Below are 19,524 nucleotides of genomic sequence, written 5' to 3'. Positions count from 1 at the left end.
AAAACTGACAAGTGAGAGGGTGTCAGGGGAGGCCTTGGGCTGGCAGTGGAAGGAACTGGAAACGCCAGCAGTGAGCTTTGTCCCACAAGAAAGTATGGTCAGTGGGCATTTCCTTGCTAGTGATCTCCTGCTTTCTAAAATAGTGAGTTCGTAATTCAAAGGAAAGATCTGTGCTAAGGATGGAAAGCTCAGAAGGACGGTTTAAGGGAGAGCTAGATGAGCTCAAATCTGTCCCATCCAGTGTCTGCTGGCCCAGCTTCCTATACAGATGACCTTCATAGTCTAAGTCACCATTTCATTCTTCTTGGAACTTACCTTCCCACTATTAATTTAATAGTGTTTGTGCAGACTCCATTCAAAGCAAGAGCCAAGGACACCGCTACAAAACAAAACCAACAGACAGAAAAATAGCAAGCTGGCTCTCAAATCAAAATCATCATCATCATTATCATCATCATCACTGTTACATTATAATACTATTTAATGACCATAGAAACAGGCATGAATACTTTGAAAACAGAGATACGTTTGGGTTGCTAGAGCAAAATATAATTACGCCAGGACTTTGGAGAGTGACTCATAAAATTCTAGGCCCCTGTGTCATGAAATTTATCTCTCCGCCTTGACTGAAATTTTCACAATCACAGAGGAGCTCATCCATCATTTTCTGGCCTGATATGAACAGATTTAATACCACAGCATGTAGAATTTCTTTTACTGGTAGCAAGAAACATAACTTTTTTTATTTCCTCCTGGCAACCTTCTCAGACATAATTCTAATCAGAGCAGCTGCTGGAATCCTACTGCAGAAAAGGACGTCCCCACTCGGCAATTATCTCATTATTGACCCATCACCGGCTGACAGCTGTCCATTTATTATCAAACAAATCACTGTTTCTGCAAAGGTGCAGAGTCCAAAAGCCTCACTGGCTTTGGAGAAGGTCTGCCCAGGCGGTGCTTTTTGCCATCTAAAACAGCAAGAACTTCTGGGACACATTATTTGATCATACAGAGCACAGGGACTTTCTCTAAACAGTTTGGGAAGACTTTGCCAGACGCAGCACAGATTGTCCCGAAGGTGGCAGGTAACATGAGTCACAGAGCTTTCACTGCAAAGATCTTGCACCTCTCTCCTGTGGTTTATTGAGAGTGCATAAAAGGCAGAGTCATCACCATCAATGTGATAGAAGGTCAAATGCCTCACAGAAGCAATAAAAACCCATTGATGCCCCATTCCACTGCTTTGTTGAATAATAAAGCATGTGAGCTACCATTTCCCTTCGGCAAATATTAACTGTTCAATACTAGCTGAGATTTATATAAGAATTTAGCAGTGAATGGGGGCATTTTCGGGAAGGAGCTGCCTAGGGCAATTCACGGCCCATCGAGAGAGACAAATATGTTGTTCTATGAGCAGAAAGTACTGTGGAATGGCCAGTACCACTAAGAGCATGAGCCACAGAGATGGGAACACAACCCACCTGTTTTTAACAAGTCATCTGAAGCAGAGAGAATGGGAGGGACACATTCAAATGAACATCTTTGTCAAAGGGAAACAAATCACCTACGTGTGAGATGGGGGCAACTGGCCATATCCGAGTGTGGCAGAAAGGAGGGACAGGCCACAGACTTGGAGGGCAGAGCGTGAATCAGCAGCACAGCACTGCCATTAAAACACGGAGCATGAAATGGGGGTGCAGAAATTGGAACTGAATATAAGGGAACTTGGAAAGATCCACTGACTGCATTCTGAACACATAGACCCTTCCTTCCTCAAATGCCAGCTCCCCTTCTCTCTGGCAAGCTCAGAGCACTGTGGAGAGGCCTCTCTCCAAGAGGGGAGAAAAAATTCCCTAGAATATCTTTGCCATGTTCTCTCCACAAACCCTGATAATTAACAGGTTGTGAGATTGCTGGGAAATTACTGTGGTCTTTTCTCTGTTAGGGCTGGCCTGCCAGGCTCACTGCTGTGTTTTCCCAGTGGGGCTGGACTCATTCTCATCCTGGTCCTAGCATGGCCTCTCTGGGAACAAGCATCCCTGGCCAATTCCCTATCGCCCCACATAGATCTTGGTGAACTTCATACACAGCCACATGGATCACTTCCCCAGCCTCTGAGCCTGGTGGGCTTATCACAGCACAGAGCCGTTCTTTAAAAAGTCTGAAGTAGCTAAGCTGGAAAATGTATGGATGTGTTATAACCACCAACAATTGGCAATTTTCCTGTCTGATCCAAACACCTGAAGGAAGCAGAAAGGTAGGAAGCTGGTGATGATATTTAACACGGTCATTTCAGCATTATAGCAGGAACCTAAACTGTTTAATATTTTTATCAGAATAGCACAACCCTCTGGGAATCAATGCAGGAGCCCCTCACTGATACTAGAGAGAAAGCTGTGCTGGGATCAGACCCATAAAAGGCTGGACAAACAGGAAAATAAATGGCCCCCATCAGGAATGCTTGTTCATTAACAATAACCCAGTGGGTCTGGTCATAAAGGCTGTTCTGTTTTTACAGCATCCCACAGCACTGTGGGTTTGAGAGAAGAGTCAAAAAGACAAACCATACTGCATCTGATAAAAAATTTCAAAGCAACGTGTCCCGTGAGTTGGCTTGTAAGCAGCCTGTACTCAGGACACTACTGGTTATAAGCATTCCAGGGGATTAGAGGGCTTTTGTTGTTACTTTCGTTGCTGTAGGAAATCAGTACTATTGTGCTTTTATAACAGGGTTCCTAGAGTATACAGACCTGACTGTTTTGCAGCCTGAATTCCTAAAAGCCCAATGCTGCATGGGGCAAACCTCACTCCTCTCAACCAATGCCAGATGCACAGACATGGCCACTGTTTACCTGGAGATGAGGGCAGCACTTGGGATCCAGGTTTGGAAGCCTGGGTTAAAGTCTGCTGAAGACATCTGAGTAAAGAAGAGCACTGAGAACTAAACCTCCTGGTTGATAGAGTCCTGAATTCCAGACAACACTGGAAAATCTACACCCACTTTTCTATCCTTGGCTTTTAAAGATCACCCACCTCCACCCCCTACTTCCAAGGCTTCCTAAAAGTAGCAATTAAAAAATAAATAAATAAATAAAAACACAAACCTCTACACACAATGGGAGGCTGTTCATCATTTTTATAGGGCAGGCTGTCATTTATTTAGGCAAACAGAACATCCAATAATTCCACCTTCTCTGTTAACATATAGCAGACAGAGTATGATGTTCAGTTTTGAAATGTCACCCTAAGGGAGATTTCGTTCAGAATGAAAAGTCTGGAGAAGGCAACTGTGAGCTACTTACTGCTATGACAGCAGCCCTACTCCAAAAGCCAGCCGTCAGTGAGAACCACAACCACGAAAGACAGTTCTTACCCACAGCCACTTATCTTGAGAGTCCATGCCAGGGGAGCTACTAGAATAAAGTATGAACTAAAGGGATTTCCAAGTGAACTGAGAGGGCTCCCAACAGTACTTTTTGGAGACTAGGGTGATATCCATCCAAACACTGCCTGGCCACTCAAGCCATGTGTGAATGGACACCTACCTGCGTCCTTGGAGAATGTGACCTTTTCCCACCTCAGCTGAGGAGACTGAAACCTGTGACCAAAAGGCCAAGCCATACAAGGGCAGCCTGCGGTACACACCTGACCTGAGGGAGGGCATCGACAGGCTGGTCAGGGACTCACAGTTTTTGTGGCCAGGCTGGAGAAATGAGCTGACTCTATCTAGGAAGTACAGAGACTCTGTCCAGGAAGTCTGGACCAAGAAACACAGTGAAGCTTGGTGGGTGGGCATCAAAGTTGAACAAGCAGACAGATTGGGGGCAGAAGCCACCACCACTGCAAGCCCAAGTCTCACATACACCAGAGACATGGGGCAGCAGAAACAAAGTCGAGGCAGAGGAATCAGGCTGGGAGTGTCAGGAGAAGAGGGAAGGCATACTGCAGTGGTCATGAGCCAAGAGGGAGGTCTCCCCTCCTGATGGCCCAGTTCCCCATTCCAGTCCCTGTGAGGTGCCTCTGAACTTTTCCCCCTTTTTTCTTGGATGTCTGTGAGATTGCTTATCAGAGCCCTGTAATTAAACCCCTAATTTATTTGAGCTAATTTGAGAGGGATTCTGTTCCTTTCACCTAGATAGGGCCTAACAGAAGCCTGGTTATATAGGAAGCATTCTGTGTGCTGCTTTAGGGCAGGAGCTGCTTGTTGTCCCACACTCCCTAGATGCAGCTCTCACACTCACTCCCTTACCATGAAAAAGGGAGGACCATATTTTGCTACATTTTCATTTCCTCAAAGCCCAATAATTAACAAACACACCCTTAAGTGAAGGCTCTCATTTTCCAGACTTACTGTGCCATTGAATGGTAAGTCCATATAACACACCAAAAACAAAATTTAGGCTGAGGATTTGGGTAAACTTTTAGGTGACTGTCAAAAAAAGAAAAAATCAACCTGATTTGGTTTTTCTCATGGTCAAAAAGCTGAAAACTTGGCTACAGGTTAGTTTATTTTGTTTGCTAAACAAGCCAAGTAGTTTTGGCTATCTCTTGGTGCCGTCATTTACTCAGGATTTGATTAACATGAAGACCAGAAAAACACATTTAATCCTGAAACGTCAAACTCTTGTGCCCTGCAGACATGGCTTAGCTTGGGAAGAATTTATAACAATGATGTTATAATCAATGACAAAGATCATAACACTCTTCACATAATAGTGAACACTTAACTACCAAAATGTCTTCAAACTTCAGATGAGTTATAGAGTTTGTTTGTAATATCTATTTTATTTTACACCCGCATTTGCCCATTATTGCCTCTAGCCAACAGTGTTTGGTTGAGGAGTCTGTTGTTGATTTCTGAATTGCCCATAATGTGGGTCTATTAGCCAAAAATGTGAGACTGGACAGTCGGAGGTAACAAAGTTTTAGATTTACTTTGCCTACTGCCAAGAGCTGCCCAGAGTGTGCGCCTGAGCAGCACAGCTCTCTGGTGTGTACGGGGTGTTATGAGCATTCAGCACAACGGACAGCGACAGCGGGCGGCGTCTGACCATCCTCCATTTAGGACTGCACACTGGCTCTTATTTGGGCTTAAAGTTTATCTTTATTTTATGTTATTCCTCCCCAGCTTAATTTGACCAAAAGAAAAAATCAGTTGGATGCAACTGAGATTTCTTAAATGCGATCATCTAATTAAGGCCAGCCCCATTCCCTAAAGCAGGAACTGTGAATACTCTACCTAAGAAGGCTTCCTTAATTTCAGTCTTGTCTGTTCGCCGGATAATTTTCACCACACAAATAACAGCCAGGGGTGTGAGGAAAGAAATTGCCTGGAAGAAATAACAAACAATCCCTTATGAGGACATCAGTTTGCTATCAGAAGGGCTGATTGATAATTAGTTCCCGTTAGCTTCATTTAGACTCCCTAGTTGAATAATCTTACTGAACTCCTGACCTCAAACAAACAAAAAAAAAGGATGATGTATGTCTGTGCTTAGAGACTACACAGACTTTAAAAATGGAAGATCTGATTGTAGGTTATAATTGATTTGTAATTGCTGAGAGCCATGTTTAAAGCAGTGACTTTTTAAATGGAAAAAAATAGTCTATAATTACAATGAATCATGTTTGCCAGTAATTCCCCTCATGCTCTCCTCTGTGGAAGGGTGAAGAACCCTTGGCTTCCCACTCCCATCTCTCTGGAAACACGAGTGCATTTGGGACTCACTTCGAGTCAATCAATTCATTCTTTTTTGGTGTTCTTTTGTTGAATATTTATCTCTTCTGCAAAGCAGAGTTTAGTCTGTTTGCATAAAGACTCTCCTCTTCCCTTCCTCTATCCCCTTTCCTCCACATAGATGCTCAACTCAGACTTAATGAGTTAAACTGGTGGGATTCAGATGCAACCAACACTCATTACAAAACCTACTGTGAAGTGGAAACCATGGTAGTTACCATCAAGTCCAGGAGACTCTTACATCCTCATGATAGCTCTGTGACTGCCTCCTCCAGGCTTGAGGACTAGGTGATGCGCCTGGGAACACAGAACTGGAGAGGGGCGAGGCCAGGATTTGGGGACAATGTTTCCCTTCCCATATTGAGTCTTTATTCCAGCTTTCCATAATTAGTAAATTGTTTTTCAACATTCCACCAACCATATAAAAGGTATTTATGTTACTTCCTTATGACTATAACATCTCAGGATAACAACATCAGAAGAGACTGAACATCTTACAAATCCAGAATCGGCCTACCAGTCAGTCGTGGGAGGGCTGGGATGTAACTGTTAACCAATAGTGTTCATAATTCTGGAAATCTCCCTCTCCACTCTAGCAAGCCGTCACTTTTTGGAGAGGGGCTTCCTGATGGGACTAAGGCATGGCTGGAAGATGCTCTTCTTTTTTAAATTTATTTTTTATTTTTTGAGATGGAGTCTCACTCTGTCACCAGGCTGGAGTGCACTGGCATGATCTCCGCTCACTGCAACCTCCACCTCCCGGGTTCCAGCAATTCTCCTGCCTCAGCCTCTTGAGTAGCTGGGACTACAGGTGTGCACCACCATGCCCAGCTCATTTTTGTATTTTTAGCAGAGATGGGATTTCACTATGTTGACCAGGAGCTCTTCTTTTGTAAAAACAGAATTCACCCAAATGAATGCAGGCTTTCAAAATTATTTGAGATGCTCCACATCCTTACTACAATCAGACAGCTAGAGTTCAAATCATCCTGGGGACTCCCCTTTGGGAACTGTCTTCAGACGCCACTTGTATGAGACATGAAAAAAGCCCTCTCCTTACCTGTCACCATTTATTTCTGATCAGAAGTGGTAGTAACCAGTTTGACAATTCAGCTGTGGCCCTGAATGATTTAGACGGTTTAAAAGTCAAATAAGCAAGTCTTGCCACCATGGAGGGTATTCAGGTGCTAAAGGCAGATGCATGAGAGGAGATTCAGAACCGCTACAGAGAAAGCAGAGGATTCCCTTGGGGGCTATTCAGAAGGGCAACACTCATGAGTTAAGAGGTCCAGTAAGTCTGTGAAAGTTGCCATAAGTTATTGGGCAGCTCTCACACCTAAATAACTACATGGCTTGTTAAAGTACTGATTTCCTCAAACATGCTTATATAGCAGGTCTAGAAATGTATATTTTTAACAGTATCTCAAATGGTACTGATGCTGATGATTGAGAATTATGCCTTAGACTTTTGATTCACGCATTTAGTGCTTAAAGAACAAGAACTGAAGCACCACTTACTGAAGTCCAACGTTATGGTCAAGGCCAAAGAAGTCCTTGTTTCTCCAAATCCAAACATGAAGCCCACCAGCTTACCTTTCTGTTTTCTGTCCCTTCAAGCACTGCATACAGACCAGGCAATGTGCTCCCAAATAGGAGAAAGCAACTCACCAAATAGGGGATGGCCCAGTAATGACCACCAATTCAGCGTTTATATAGGAGAACAACATGATTCTGAAGGAAATATTTCAAGACAATCCCAGCTGGTATAATCTAAGGTTAGGCAATAATGAAACCCTAGAAAAAAATTTGAGTTGGGATGACTTTCCCAATGAGGCTTCCAAAGGAAACTCCAGAGCAGAAAGTCACTGCCCACACAAGAGATGTGGGTGCCAGGTGGGAGGTGCTCAGGATCAAGGTCAAGTGTGCAGGCTGAAGAATTCATTAGAGCTGCTCAATGACTCCAAGCTAGTGGCCTGATGGTCCAGTGATCTCCTTTAGAACCGATGCCTGCCTCAACTTGCCTCTTCCTAATTGGACCCTCACCTCTACTTCCCCAACAAGGCTGGACTTAATTTAACTCATGCTACAACTTCCCTAGGTAGATGTATTTTGGTGTCTAGGACCACTATCAACTGCTCTTGAGCCAAGGCTAAGCACCCAGGAGGGCCCAAGCCTCCCCACCTCAAGAGCTTCCCAGGCGAGGAAATGCAGCCTTCAAAGTGCCGTGTGGCTGCAGCCAGAGTGGCTTCAGCAGAGGTGACTGTGTGATTGCAAGATGTGGCTTGTTTCCTCCTCTCATCCTAACAGCAATGGGCCCTGGTGTCTCATTTCTTCTTCTGGAAATGTATCAGCCATATCCTTGGGTAGCAGGGTCCATGAATCAGGATGGATAGAGACATAGTTACATGTATCATTCACCCCCTTGTATACGAACATTTTTTAACTGAAAGTTGGAATTAAGAGGTGAACTTCAGAAGCCAACACATTGGGAAAACAACCTCCTCCTGGGGCAAAACACCTGTGAACTGAGTGAAGGAGGAATGAAGAGAGTAAGCACCCCACCACCTCACTTTCACTCAGCAAAGCAGATTGAATTGAAGCCAGTGCATATGCATTCCACTCTTCGGACAAAGGCCATTGGTAGCTGCGGTTCTGCTGCTCGGGCCAGGGGAGCAGATGACGATGGACAGAGGGACATAAGTTGGGGATGTTCCCTTGTACCTCCACACATGGGCAGAGATGGGGGGAAAACATGAGCAAGCAAAATCTCCCTTGGTATTGTTTTCTCTTCTGTTAATGTTTCCATGTCTAATTTTAAAAGAATCAAACCCAAGGAAATCCTAGGATGAGCCCAGGGTAGGAAGATGGGGAGTGGTCAGTGCTTATTAAATGAGACCTGAGAGAAAACAAAGAATTCCAGACAAACACTGCTGCAGAATTCAGAGAACATATTGAACCCTTCTTGGACTTGAGTTCTGCTCACTTGTTATGAGTATGGGGCTGCTGAATGTACATACCTAGGTTAGAATAACAAAGGCTAACGTGTACTGAGAACTTACTAAGGACTATGGTCTATTCTAGACACCCCATGCAAATTAACTCATTCAATTCTCAAGCAATCCTAGGTGGAAAAGGCTCCTTACTTAACGAATAGGAAACTAAAGCACAGAGAGGTTCAGCAACCTGCTGGAAGTCACACAACTAATCAAGTGGTAAAATGAGGATTTGCACCCAGGTCACCTAAATTAAGTTCTACACTTTTAACCACAATGTTACAGCAGTTCCTACCCTAGAAAGTAAACATTAAATAAAATACAGTGCATGCTTTTTTCCAAGTTAAAAAAGAAAGGTAAGGCGGCTTGTTTCCAGGTCCAGGTCATAGATAAGTCAAAGAAATTTCAGTGACAGCTGTCACAGCTTAAGCACCTACTATGTGTTAAGGACTTACCTCACACTTTCCAATCTTCTAACTACTCTGTTGTGGAAAATATTATTCCCATTGTACAAATAACCAAACTAAAAATCATAGAGGTCAGTAAACACACAAATGCACACAGCTAGTGGGAACAAGACTCCCAGACTGGGTTGCCATGCTCCTGGGTTGGAGTCTTGAATCTCAGTGATTCCCTTAGCCCAAAAGCTTTATTTTACAGATGGGGAAAATGAGGCTGACAGAGATTATATATTGAACACCACCTTTAAAGTTACTAATTGTACTGCACAGTGCCCACATAAAGAGATAGCATATGCATCATTAAGCAGGATCTGGGATGTGGCTAGTTTTGTATGTAGCTTGTTCCACAGGCTGGGAAGCCAGAGCTCTGTACAAAAAAAAAAAAAAAATGTGTGTGGAATGGTCTCAGATTAAGGAGAGATAAGCTCTGACACTTATCTGTTCTTTGTCCTTGAGCAAGTCACTTAACCTCATTAATTCTGTTTCCTTATCTATAAAATGGGTATGATGATAATAATATCTATGACAGGTATTATTCGCAGGATTTCAATTCACCAGCAATTATGGAATGCTGATTAGGTACCATGCACTAAGTAAAGTGCCATAGGTCTGTCATCCCCATTTGATGTTCTCTACAGCTTGATGAGACATGTTCTTTTTTTTTTTTTTTTTTGAGACGGAGTCTCGCTCTGTCACCCAGGCTGGAGTGCAGTGGCCGGATCTCAGCTCACTGCAAGCTCCGCCTCCCGGGTTTACGCCATTCTCCGGCCTCAGCCTCCCGAGTAGCTGGGACTACAGGCGCCCGCCACCTCGCCCGGCTAGTTTTTTGTATTTCTTAATAGAGACGGGGTTTCACCGTGTTAGCCAGGATGGTCTCGATCTCCTGACCTCGTGATCCGCCCGTCTCGGCCTCCCAAAGTGCTGGGATTACAGGCTTGAGCCACCGTGCCCGGCCAAGACATGTTCTTAAAGACGCCTTTCACAGATGAAGAAAGTAAAGTGCTAGGAGGGGACGTGATCTTCCACATTTGCATAGCTAGTGAGTGGCAAGCTGGGAGTTGACCCGTAGTAGGCCACTATGGAGCCCATACCAACTGCCCACCAACAGGGTCCAACAGAGAGCTACCATCCAGCAAATGCTGGTTGTTGACTAGTATTTCATTATTTTCTGGAAAAGATTGTTAAAAGGGTATCAGGATCTTGTCACCAGACATATAGGATTGAAGGATTTTCAGTTCAAGCCCACCTGCACCCTGAGATCTGAATAGTGTGCACCTTTGAGTAAAGGAAGGAAGCTGGGGACAGAAAAGGGAGCCTAATTCTCCCAGGCACCCTGACCATACCCTAAATGACCAACTAGGGTATGGAGCATCCACCCATGAATCAACACAGGAAGGGGCGCCAATCCCTGGCCAGTTCTACACCCAGAAAGTGGGTCATCCTCATGTGCTGATGCAAGGCACCGTGCACCATGCTGCCTGGGCACTTCCGGGAAACCACAAAATGTGGAGCAGTGTGTTTGAGGGGGGATGGCATGAGGATGCCAAGGACTTCTAACAACCAGAAGAGATCGAAGCCAGAGCAGCCCTGATGTGAGGGTGTTAGCCAGAGAGGAGCTTGTCACTAGGGTTCATTCACGTCAGACAAAACAAAACAGTGGGCCCAAAGTGCCTTCATTTCTGGCTTTTGACAGAAAGGTGTGTTGCAAAGTGATTATAAAGACAACTTTAAGACACTCAGACACTTGGAAAAGGCCCTGCTGTGGGTAAACAATTACATTCCGTCACAGATAAAAGAGCTGTCTAAGACTCTTAAAAAGACCCTAAAAATTAAAGTGTCTATCATGATCCAGCCTTGTCTCTTTTTCTTCCTTCTTCCTCCCCAAAATGACTTTATTTCTGTCTTCCTTAGAAGCATCCTATCCCAGAATAGAAAACCCTGGTATCAAATCAACACAGTATCTATCAGTAATAGTCTATGAGAATAAATCTGGACCTATCACGGTCGAAGCAAAAAGAGAAGAGGGCAAAGAATAGGGCTTGGGTGGATTTCTTTTGGAAGCCAAGGAAAAAAGTTTGCAAAACCTATCATTCCTTAAACTCCTTACTGAGTCTTACCTATTCCTCAAGGCTTTTTAGTGAAGCACTGTCCACCTTGTGTTCATGTCTGTGCCCCTCCCTAGACTTGAAACCATATCTTATTCATCTTTCCTCATGGCAAGTGTTTCATAACCATCCACTGAATTAGGTTGTAATTAACCAATCCAAAGCTATCCTCAGTCTAGCTCTATCCATGCCCCATTCTTAGCCCTTACACATAAATACTCCAAACAGACTCTATTGACAGGACCCACGTGGGCTCACTCTCCATTTCTCTGCCTTTACACGCCTCTCCACCTAACCAATCACCAAAGAAGCATCAAGCAGAGTGCCTCCAAGTGAGAGTTTGCACTCACAGCCGGTGCTCAGATCCTGGTCCAGCCACTGACGGATGTATAATCTTGGACAAGTTGTGTAATTTCCCTAGTTTTGTTTTCCCTAGTTTTGATTCTGAAGATTAACTGAGATGTTCTTTATAAAGTTATAAGCACAGCCCCTGAATTCAAGAAATGTTTACTGTTGTAGCTGATGAAGAAGAAAGAAGAAGAAAGAAGAAAGAAGAAAGAAGAAAGAAGAAGGAGAAGGAGAAGGAGAAGGAGAAGAAGAAGAAGTAGTTCCCTAGAAGTTTACCTGGGCCTCTCCTCTGGCCCTTTTCAGATTCCATTTTGTATTAGAGTACCATCCTAATGTACCAGCGATCCTGGAGGGTCCCTGAAGGTACACCCCAAGTCTCACTGGACTTCTTATCCACTATAGCCCCTATGGTTTTCTTTACCCATAGCAGACTCCCTGAAAATGTCCCCTGAATGTACAAAGAAACAACTACTACAGATAACAAAACGTGTACCAAAAAGCAACAACTAATACCAATGAAGTTGTCCTACACAAAAAGTAGGTTTTAAAAAATGTTCTGATAAACCCCTCACACTCAGCAAGCAACCGGTACCTCTTTTGAATAAGGAAACAGCCTTCCATAAAGGCCTTGGGCATATCCCTGAAATGCTAAGCAAGACTTCTGAGTGTATCTGAAAAGAATTCTCAGCCAGTCTCTGGTCAACAGGAACACTGGGTTGTCAAGGGAAACAAGCTCTTGGATTCAAACAGTTCTAACTACACCCAACTTTCAGGGTGACAGACATCACCTGAGCTAATGGCGCCACAGACAGCGAAAGTGCAAGTTAGGAGGCTTCCAGTGACATTATTGCCATTTACTCTGCACTTAATTCCCTAACCATTATTCTGTTAATTTTCTTGTTACATTTGCCCAATTGGTTCGTCTAACTTGCACACACATGACTCTAGAAGCATTAATTATCCAATAAAAGAAATCCAAGTCAATACCAGCTGCTTCTAAAAAACACCTTGGTAAGAAAGTTAGAAAGTTCACCTTTTGATTAAAACATTCCAACCAAAATTAAAGGAGACCCCAGGACTTTTTTATGTAGTAAATAAAAAAATTTAAGCTTTCAAAGAAAATCAAGCCATTTTATACATCAGTGAAAATGGATGTTCTATTACCAATTATTCTACCAACGTCTGAAGGTTTTAAAGTACCAAAATAATACAATGCTTTATATTAAATTCTTAAAACCCAGGAGAACAAATCTTTTTTATGGGGTGACAAAATATTTTTCATCTTTGCGTTATAGGTATTATAAATGTATCTACTGCTTTCCTTGTGTTATTATGGAATTGTACTAAATCGTGCAACCAAATGAATGAAATTCATCAACTGCTATTAATGAAATAAAAGGTTGAACTTATTTCATTAGGAGAATAGAGGGTATGAATCAGTATGTGTGGCTGAATATCCTTCTGTTCTCTGAGAACCCCAGTGCTGAATAAGCCCTCTACTGACTAATTTCTACCACCACCAGCATGCAAATTGCTCCATCCTATTTGTGCCTGTAGCCAGAATATTTGTGGCATTTGTATCTAGACTTCAAAACAATCCATTGTTCATAAATCTAGGACACAGCCACAGATTTCTCACAACATCCCATATGAACATTCATCTCCAAATTGTGTTTTTACAACACATGAAATGTAAAATGTTATGAAAAATAGGAGTAACTGATAAATAGAAGCTTCTCCCTATTAAAGCCATTGAGTAAACTCATTACACATACACTGCTTCCTTTATTTCTAGGATTTATAGAAGATTTGAGTTACAGCAGAAATGAAAAAAGCCTGATTTTAATAGCCATGTGTTAGTAATTCCCTACTCACAACAACCCTAATTTGTCAATTTCCCTAAGATTTATAAAAATCCAGTTTACTTTCCAGTAGAAAAGTAATTATTAAGAAGCAATTAAAATAATACTTTAATGCTCGCTGGCATTATGGGCATTTCCAAGAGTTTGCAAAAACACAGATCTTTCCAATCATCACTAATTAACAAAATTTCCTCCACAAAATCAGAGGGATTTCTTTCAAAATACAAAAATGTTCCCTGTGTGTCTATGAAGTTTCTGGAGCAGTTCCCAGAGAGGCACGAGACACCATGGCAGGTCAACAGGAACAACCTTCAAACTGTTGGGAGGCTGCCCATCCAAAAGTGACATTATCGTTCCATAACAAAGAGGAGCTTAAATATTTCCTCTGCTCCAGAAAGGTTGGATGGTGATTCTCCAATTCTCCAGGGCTTCATTAGCATCAGCAAGGAGTCCCAGACACTGCCTCCAACCCTCAGGGCAGCCTGTTGGCTGAGAGCTGAGCTCCAAGAGCTGGCTGCTAGAACCTGGTGCTGTGCTCACTAGCTATGTGACATCGGGCAAGTTCCCTCATCTCTCTTGGAATGCAGTTTTGCATCTGTGAAATGTGGACAACAATGACATCTTCCTCACTGGGATGCTGGGTGGAATTAAATTAGACCATCATTTCTTAAGCTCTCAGCAACAAGCCTGGCATATAGGCAGTGAAATGTAAAAGGTTGTGGCAATTGCCATGTGGCATTGGGGGTGGGGGGGGGGGTAAAATTTATCTCAATATATTCACCAGCTCCATGGGTGCTTGCCCATTTATTCTAGAAGCAGAGAGACACAAGACACTCTCAAGAGGTTGAAGCACAGGGTGGTCTTATTAGTGGCCAACAACTGACCAGCTAAAACCAGAAAAGAGGTTAACAGAGCTATCTGGGTACTTTCATTTGGGCAGAATCAAGGCTTATCCTAAAAAGAGAGTGGACAGAAAATTCTCCAATCACTGGCTTCTAGTCTTCCTTTACTGTAACTCAGCATAGCCCAGACAAGCAAGTCCTTTCTCATTCTACAATATTGGGCGATGACTTGTAGAAAGTAGAAAAATTCCTCTTCAAAGCTCGTCTTAGTTTTAAAATAAAATAGGCACTAGGAATAACAGCTTCTTACCCTAAAGCCTCCTATCAACTGTTAGTTCTTACACTTCAGCCCAGTTAGTTGCTTTGGCTTGTTCAGGCATGTCTAGACAGGCCGAGGCAAGTCTTAGCTTATAGCTTATGCCCCTTCCTTATTTGGAAACGTTATTGCTTCTTTAAATCCTTCATAAGCAACTTTCTCTTTTCCTTTATTCTCCCTTGCCTTTACCTATTTAAGAAAGTTTTAAGCTGTTAGCCAATCAGGTATTAGTTTTGACTGTGAGGTCCAGCTCCAGCCAATGGAGACAGGACACAGTAGCAGGGACAAGCTGCATAAGGGATAAAAATTGCCTCCTTTGTTCAGGCATGTTCTCACCATCGTTCCATCTGTGATGAGCACCCTTTCCGCAGAAAGTAAACATTGTCTTGCTGAGAGAATTAAATCTATGTTCGTGTGCTATTTCTTTGTGGCACCAGGGAACAAGCATTTCTAACAGAGTCCTTCTCACATGACCAAGCAGCTCCTATCATGACAAGGAACTGGATTTTAATTTGATGGGCTGCTCACCTTCTCTTTCTCTCAGGCCACCCACTGTCTTCAGGGTTAGAAAAGCAAAGATGAAAACTCATTTGGTTCATCTTTGAGAGAGCAGTCAAATAAGGCATGAAATCATGGTACTTACAAACATGAGGCGGGTGGGTATGTTATCTGATTGCACCAAAGGATTTTTATAGAGCCAGATCTCTTCCGGTTGGATGACTCTCTGGAACGGATCCAAAAACTCTGTAAAACTGAAACGTAAAAAGAAAAGTACATAAAGGTTAAGCGTTCTGTTGCTGCGGGAAGTTCCCAAGGAGGCCCCCCCACTATGCACCCTCAGTGGGGAGAATCCAGACTGCTGCAGAGGGGGAAGGAGACAGGCCCTGCTGTCAGTTCTCACTGGTTCAAAGGCTTGGGAAGGACTGAAAGAATCACTGAGACTTTACAGACTCTTCCATCACCACCTGCCAGCAAGGACAAATTCCATGCATAAGGGAGTAGCTTTGTGTGTACAAAGACTCTAAGGACTTGGGGTTCCAAAGTAAACTGGAAACTGAAGTCAGAATGGGGCAAGGCCAGGGCAGCAGTGTGGTCTCTTGAAAACAAAACAGGCTTGAGGTGGAACATAAGCGAGGGAGTAACCGGCACAGCTGCCCGTGTGCTGTCTTCATTGGTTGGGCAATGAAAAGCAGTCACTGCCAAGAGAAAAACTAAGAAAGGGTCAGAAATGCAGGGGTTTGCTTTTTCAGATCTCAGCCATCAGGCCACCTCCCAGCTCTCCAGCCAATCTTTACCTGAGGAACTAAGTTCAGCACCACTTCAGATGCAGTTGGAGAGGGCAAAAGAAGCCAGGTCATTTGGTGCTTTGAGTGCCAGGCTAGAGGACTTTGATTTTGAGCCAAGGAGAGGTTTGGTAAAGGAGCATGGAATGGGAATTCCAATTCAAAATGGTGGCCCTGGCCATGGTGAGGATGGAACTTGGAAGAGAGAATAGAAGGCAAGGTGGGAGGTGCTGAGGTTGTGGCAGCTGTCCCTGCAAGAGAGACTAGCAGACTGGAGAGGAAATGGATGGCATGGAGAACCTGTGGGCAGGAGTGGCTGAAGCTGATTCCTAGGCTTCTGGTTTGGGTTTCTGGGAAAAGGATTCCCATGATCCAAGATGAAGAGTGCAGGGGAGCAGGAGAGGAGGAGAAGCTCAGCTTTCTCCTCCTCTAGGAAACCCTCTAGGGTGGCCAGCAGTCTTGGTTTGTCCATAACTTTTCCAGTTTTAGCACTGAAAGTCCTATATCCCAGGAAACCCCTCAGTCTTGAGCAAACCAGGACAGTTGGTCACCTAAAGCCATCCCAGTCTCCAGACAGAATCAGGAGTCCCACAGCCCCGGTTTCTATCCCAGATTTGGGACGTTGTACGAGTATGTTCTGTTTGCAGCTTCAGCTCCCCTGTGAGGGTATGAGGGCAGGAGCCACTCCAGGGCTGTCACCTCAGAGCCCAGTAGCACGGCTGGGCCACTGTAGGCACTCAGAGACCACGGAAGTTAACATCTATTTGGGACTTTGAACAGGTGACACTGAAACTATTCTTACTTTGATCAGCCTGACTCTCAATTCTATTGCGTATCTAAGAAACCTAAAATCCACCCATCTTCTGTGTCTCTCTCCCTGTCTCTCCCTCCCTCCTTCTCTTTCCCCTTCTCTCCCTGCCTCCTCTGTGACGTTTTAAGTCCTAAAAGTCTGTATATTTATGTAATTTCGAAAAGCAGTGGTACCCATGACCGTTCTGCTCAGCACTGGGCCCCCAGCGCCTCTGCCTGGCACACAGGCATCTCTTGGTAGCTATTTGCTAGATGACTGAATGGACTCCTGCAGTGCCATCATCACAGAACCCAGTCAACCCTTCACCAACCCTGAACCTGGAGCACTTCTATTACAGAATCCCTACTGCATCCCCTCACTGCGGTGCAAGTCACTTCTGCTATCAGTCTTCCAAACCTCTAGAGCTGCCTGGAGGAGCACCCTCTCTGGGCATCAGAAACCTGCTCTCTGCCCCAGCTCGCCAGCTGAGCTGCTCCGTGCTGTGGAGCAAGCTGCTTCCTCTCCCAGGGCCTCTGCAATGGGGGAGGCTGAACTAAATCCGAGACTTCAATTTGAGAAGGGTCAGAACCTTCTAGAAAACACCCTACCACAGACCTAAGACTCCACGTGAACAGAGTCTGGTAATGTGGATTTTAAAACACTATGATGGGCCAGGAGTCCCCAGCATTGAACTAAATGACACCTAAGGGTCCCAGAGCCTAGGATCCAAGGACAGGACATCCTGTAATTTAACTCTTCTCATTAACAACTCTTCCACCCACTGCAGGACAGGCTCTAGAGTCAGGTCCAGCAGCGTTCAAACCCCAACTCTGGCACATGGTGAGTCATTTAACATTTTCTGAGCCTCAGTTTCTTCATCTCTAAAAGAGACACACCTTACAGAGTTGGAATGAAAGTTAAACGATGGAATATATATGTAGGGCCTGACAGAAGAGAAACAAAAACTAGAATTGTATTACTATTATCATTTTACTCTAGCCTAAAGCCGCATGTTTTTATTAGACGGTTTTCGGGCTTTGTTTGATTTTGTGACAACCTACTCCCTGCTCCCAAGTGTTTTTAAGACATAATGAAATGAAGTGAAATGAAATAAATTTTGCTTGAAGGATGTCTTTAAGAATGTGTAGTGTATCTCTGATAACCAAAGCTTCAGAATACTCCAGTTTCTGTAGCTACATAACAAATTACTTCAAAACATTTTATTTTGCTCATGAATTTGTGGATCAGGAAATTGAGAGGGGCTCATCCGCTAGGTAGTTCCCACTTAGCATCTCTCATGTGGGCACAGTCAACGGCAGTCCACTGACCAGGCTGTTAGCTGGAACCCCTGCTGTTGTTTTTCGTATAACAGGACACAGTCTCTCCCCTCTTACCTCAACTTCCTATTCTGGGGGTGGGGGGAATCAGTGACACAGGAGATGACTCGTTGCTGTATTATGGATTTGAGTTTCATTTGGCTATAAAACAATCTTGTTGGGAGAAGTAGGGGGAGAGAACCTCTTCCCACACACACGTTGAGACAGATCCCAACTGGTCAATGATCTTGTTTGTAAGAAAGAGATTCTGTTGGTTGAGTGCCTAAAGAGAAAGGTGATTGGCCTTCGGATCATACCAACTTAGCTAGCGTTGCTAACCAACTGTTGCAAGCTCTGAAAATAAAAGATCTCGAACCCCATCCCTCCACCCCTAGAAAAACCCTTCCTCTCCAGCACTGTGGTCTCAGGGTGGTCAGAATTATTCATAGCTACTGGCTTCCCCCACAGCAGGTATCCCAGGAGAACAAGGCAGAAGCTCAATGGCTTTTTCCAACCTAGTCTCAGAAGTTGTGTAGTGTCATCTCCAGTCAGAAGTGAATCCTAAGGTCAGTCTGGATTCCAGGGAGGGGAAATGACTCCACCCATTGACTGGGGTGTGGCAAGTTCTTACTATAGAAAAGCAGATGAATGAGGGATATGGCTGCAGCCACCTCTGAAATATACTCTGCCACCCACAGGGTGCTACTGACACTGTGATGGCCACACACTCCCACTCTGTGAGACCCCAGAACCTTGACTCCTATTTCTTCTCACACAGCCGGCCACAGGGCAATGGGACCAGGTACACCACAGAGCACCTTCCTTCCTCGTCTTGTCTTTCAGGTTTTATTATCCTCCTGGCAATTTTTCTAAAGCCTGGTGCACCCAGCATTTTGCACAATCCCTCACTCCACCCTGAGTAGCTGCAGCCAGAACCCATTTATCAAGCAAATTATATCCTCTAGGAACAGCAGTACTAAGAAAGATCGATGTCCCTTCTCCAGCCATGCTTCAGCCACTGGTGTCTGTCTCAAAGAACGCAGACAGTGGAGCTAATATGCAGAGGACCAAGGTCTTCATAAAGCTTAAGGATCTTAACAGGGACAGAGGAGGGCACAGAGTGGAATGGAAAGTCCTGGAGAGGTTAAAGGTGTTCCCAAGAGAGAACATGCCCAGGCCTGGAAACATCCTTCCACAAGCTCTTTGGAAGTGGTTTGGAATCCGAGAAATGGGATCCCTGCTTCTAGGGAAAGTGTGAAGGCGTGGTCTCCAGCAGTGTGTTACGTTGGCGGTTCCCAAACTTTAATGTGTCCAGGGATCACTGGGAGGCTTGTGACTGCAGATACAGAGACAGCAGGTTCAGAAAAGACCTTAGAGCTAGCATTTCCAGCAAGCTCCTGGGGGTGCCATGCTGCCGATTTGTAGATCAAACCTTGAGTCACAAGGGTCCAGGGCAGCAGCATCTTGTGGG

At 44.2% G+C, this 19,524-nt stretch overlaps 1 protein-coding gene across 10 annotated transcripts in view; it reads right to left on the bottom strand.

The window, feature by feature from the left end:
* The window catches only part of PLPP4 (phospholipid phosphatase 4), a 135,911-nt gene that overhangs the window by 70,949 nt on the left and 45,438 nt on the right, over positions 1-19,524 (bottom strand). For 5 of the 10 annotated variants that reach the window (XM_005566587.4, XM_065521492.1, XM_074000812.1 and 2 more), the window contains exons 2-4: positions 15,308-15,416; positions 5,240-5,330; positions 316-379 (exon numbers count right to left, since the gene is read on the bottom strand). In XM_005566587.4, coding sequence (XP_005566644.1) covers positions 316-379; positions 5,240-5,330; positions 15,308-15,416 — 264 coding nt within the window. Of the gene's footprint in view, positions 1-315; positions 380-5,239; positions 5,331-5,955; positions 6,049-15,307; positions 15,417-15,499; positions 15,590-19,524 lie in introns of those variants that run through there. The other 5 variants (XM_015456776.3, XM_045361641.2, XM_065521495.1 and 2 more) reach the window with 4 other exon arrangements.

This window comes from Macaca fascicularis, chromosome 9 (assembly GCF_037993035.2).
Source record: "Macaca fascicularis isolate 582-1 chromosome 9, T2T-MFA8v1.1".
Taxonomy (NCBI): Eukaryota; Metazoa; Chordata; class Mammalia; order Primates; family Cercopithecidae; genus Macaca; species Macaca fascicularis.
Note: the sequence above shows the minus strand (reverse complement) of the source record. Positions and strands in the feature narration are given on the sequence as shown.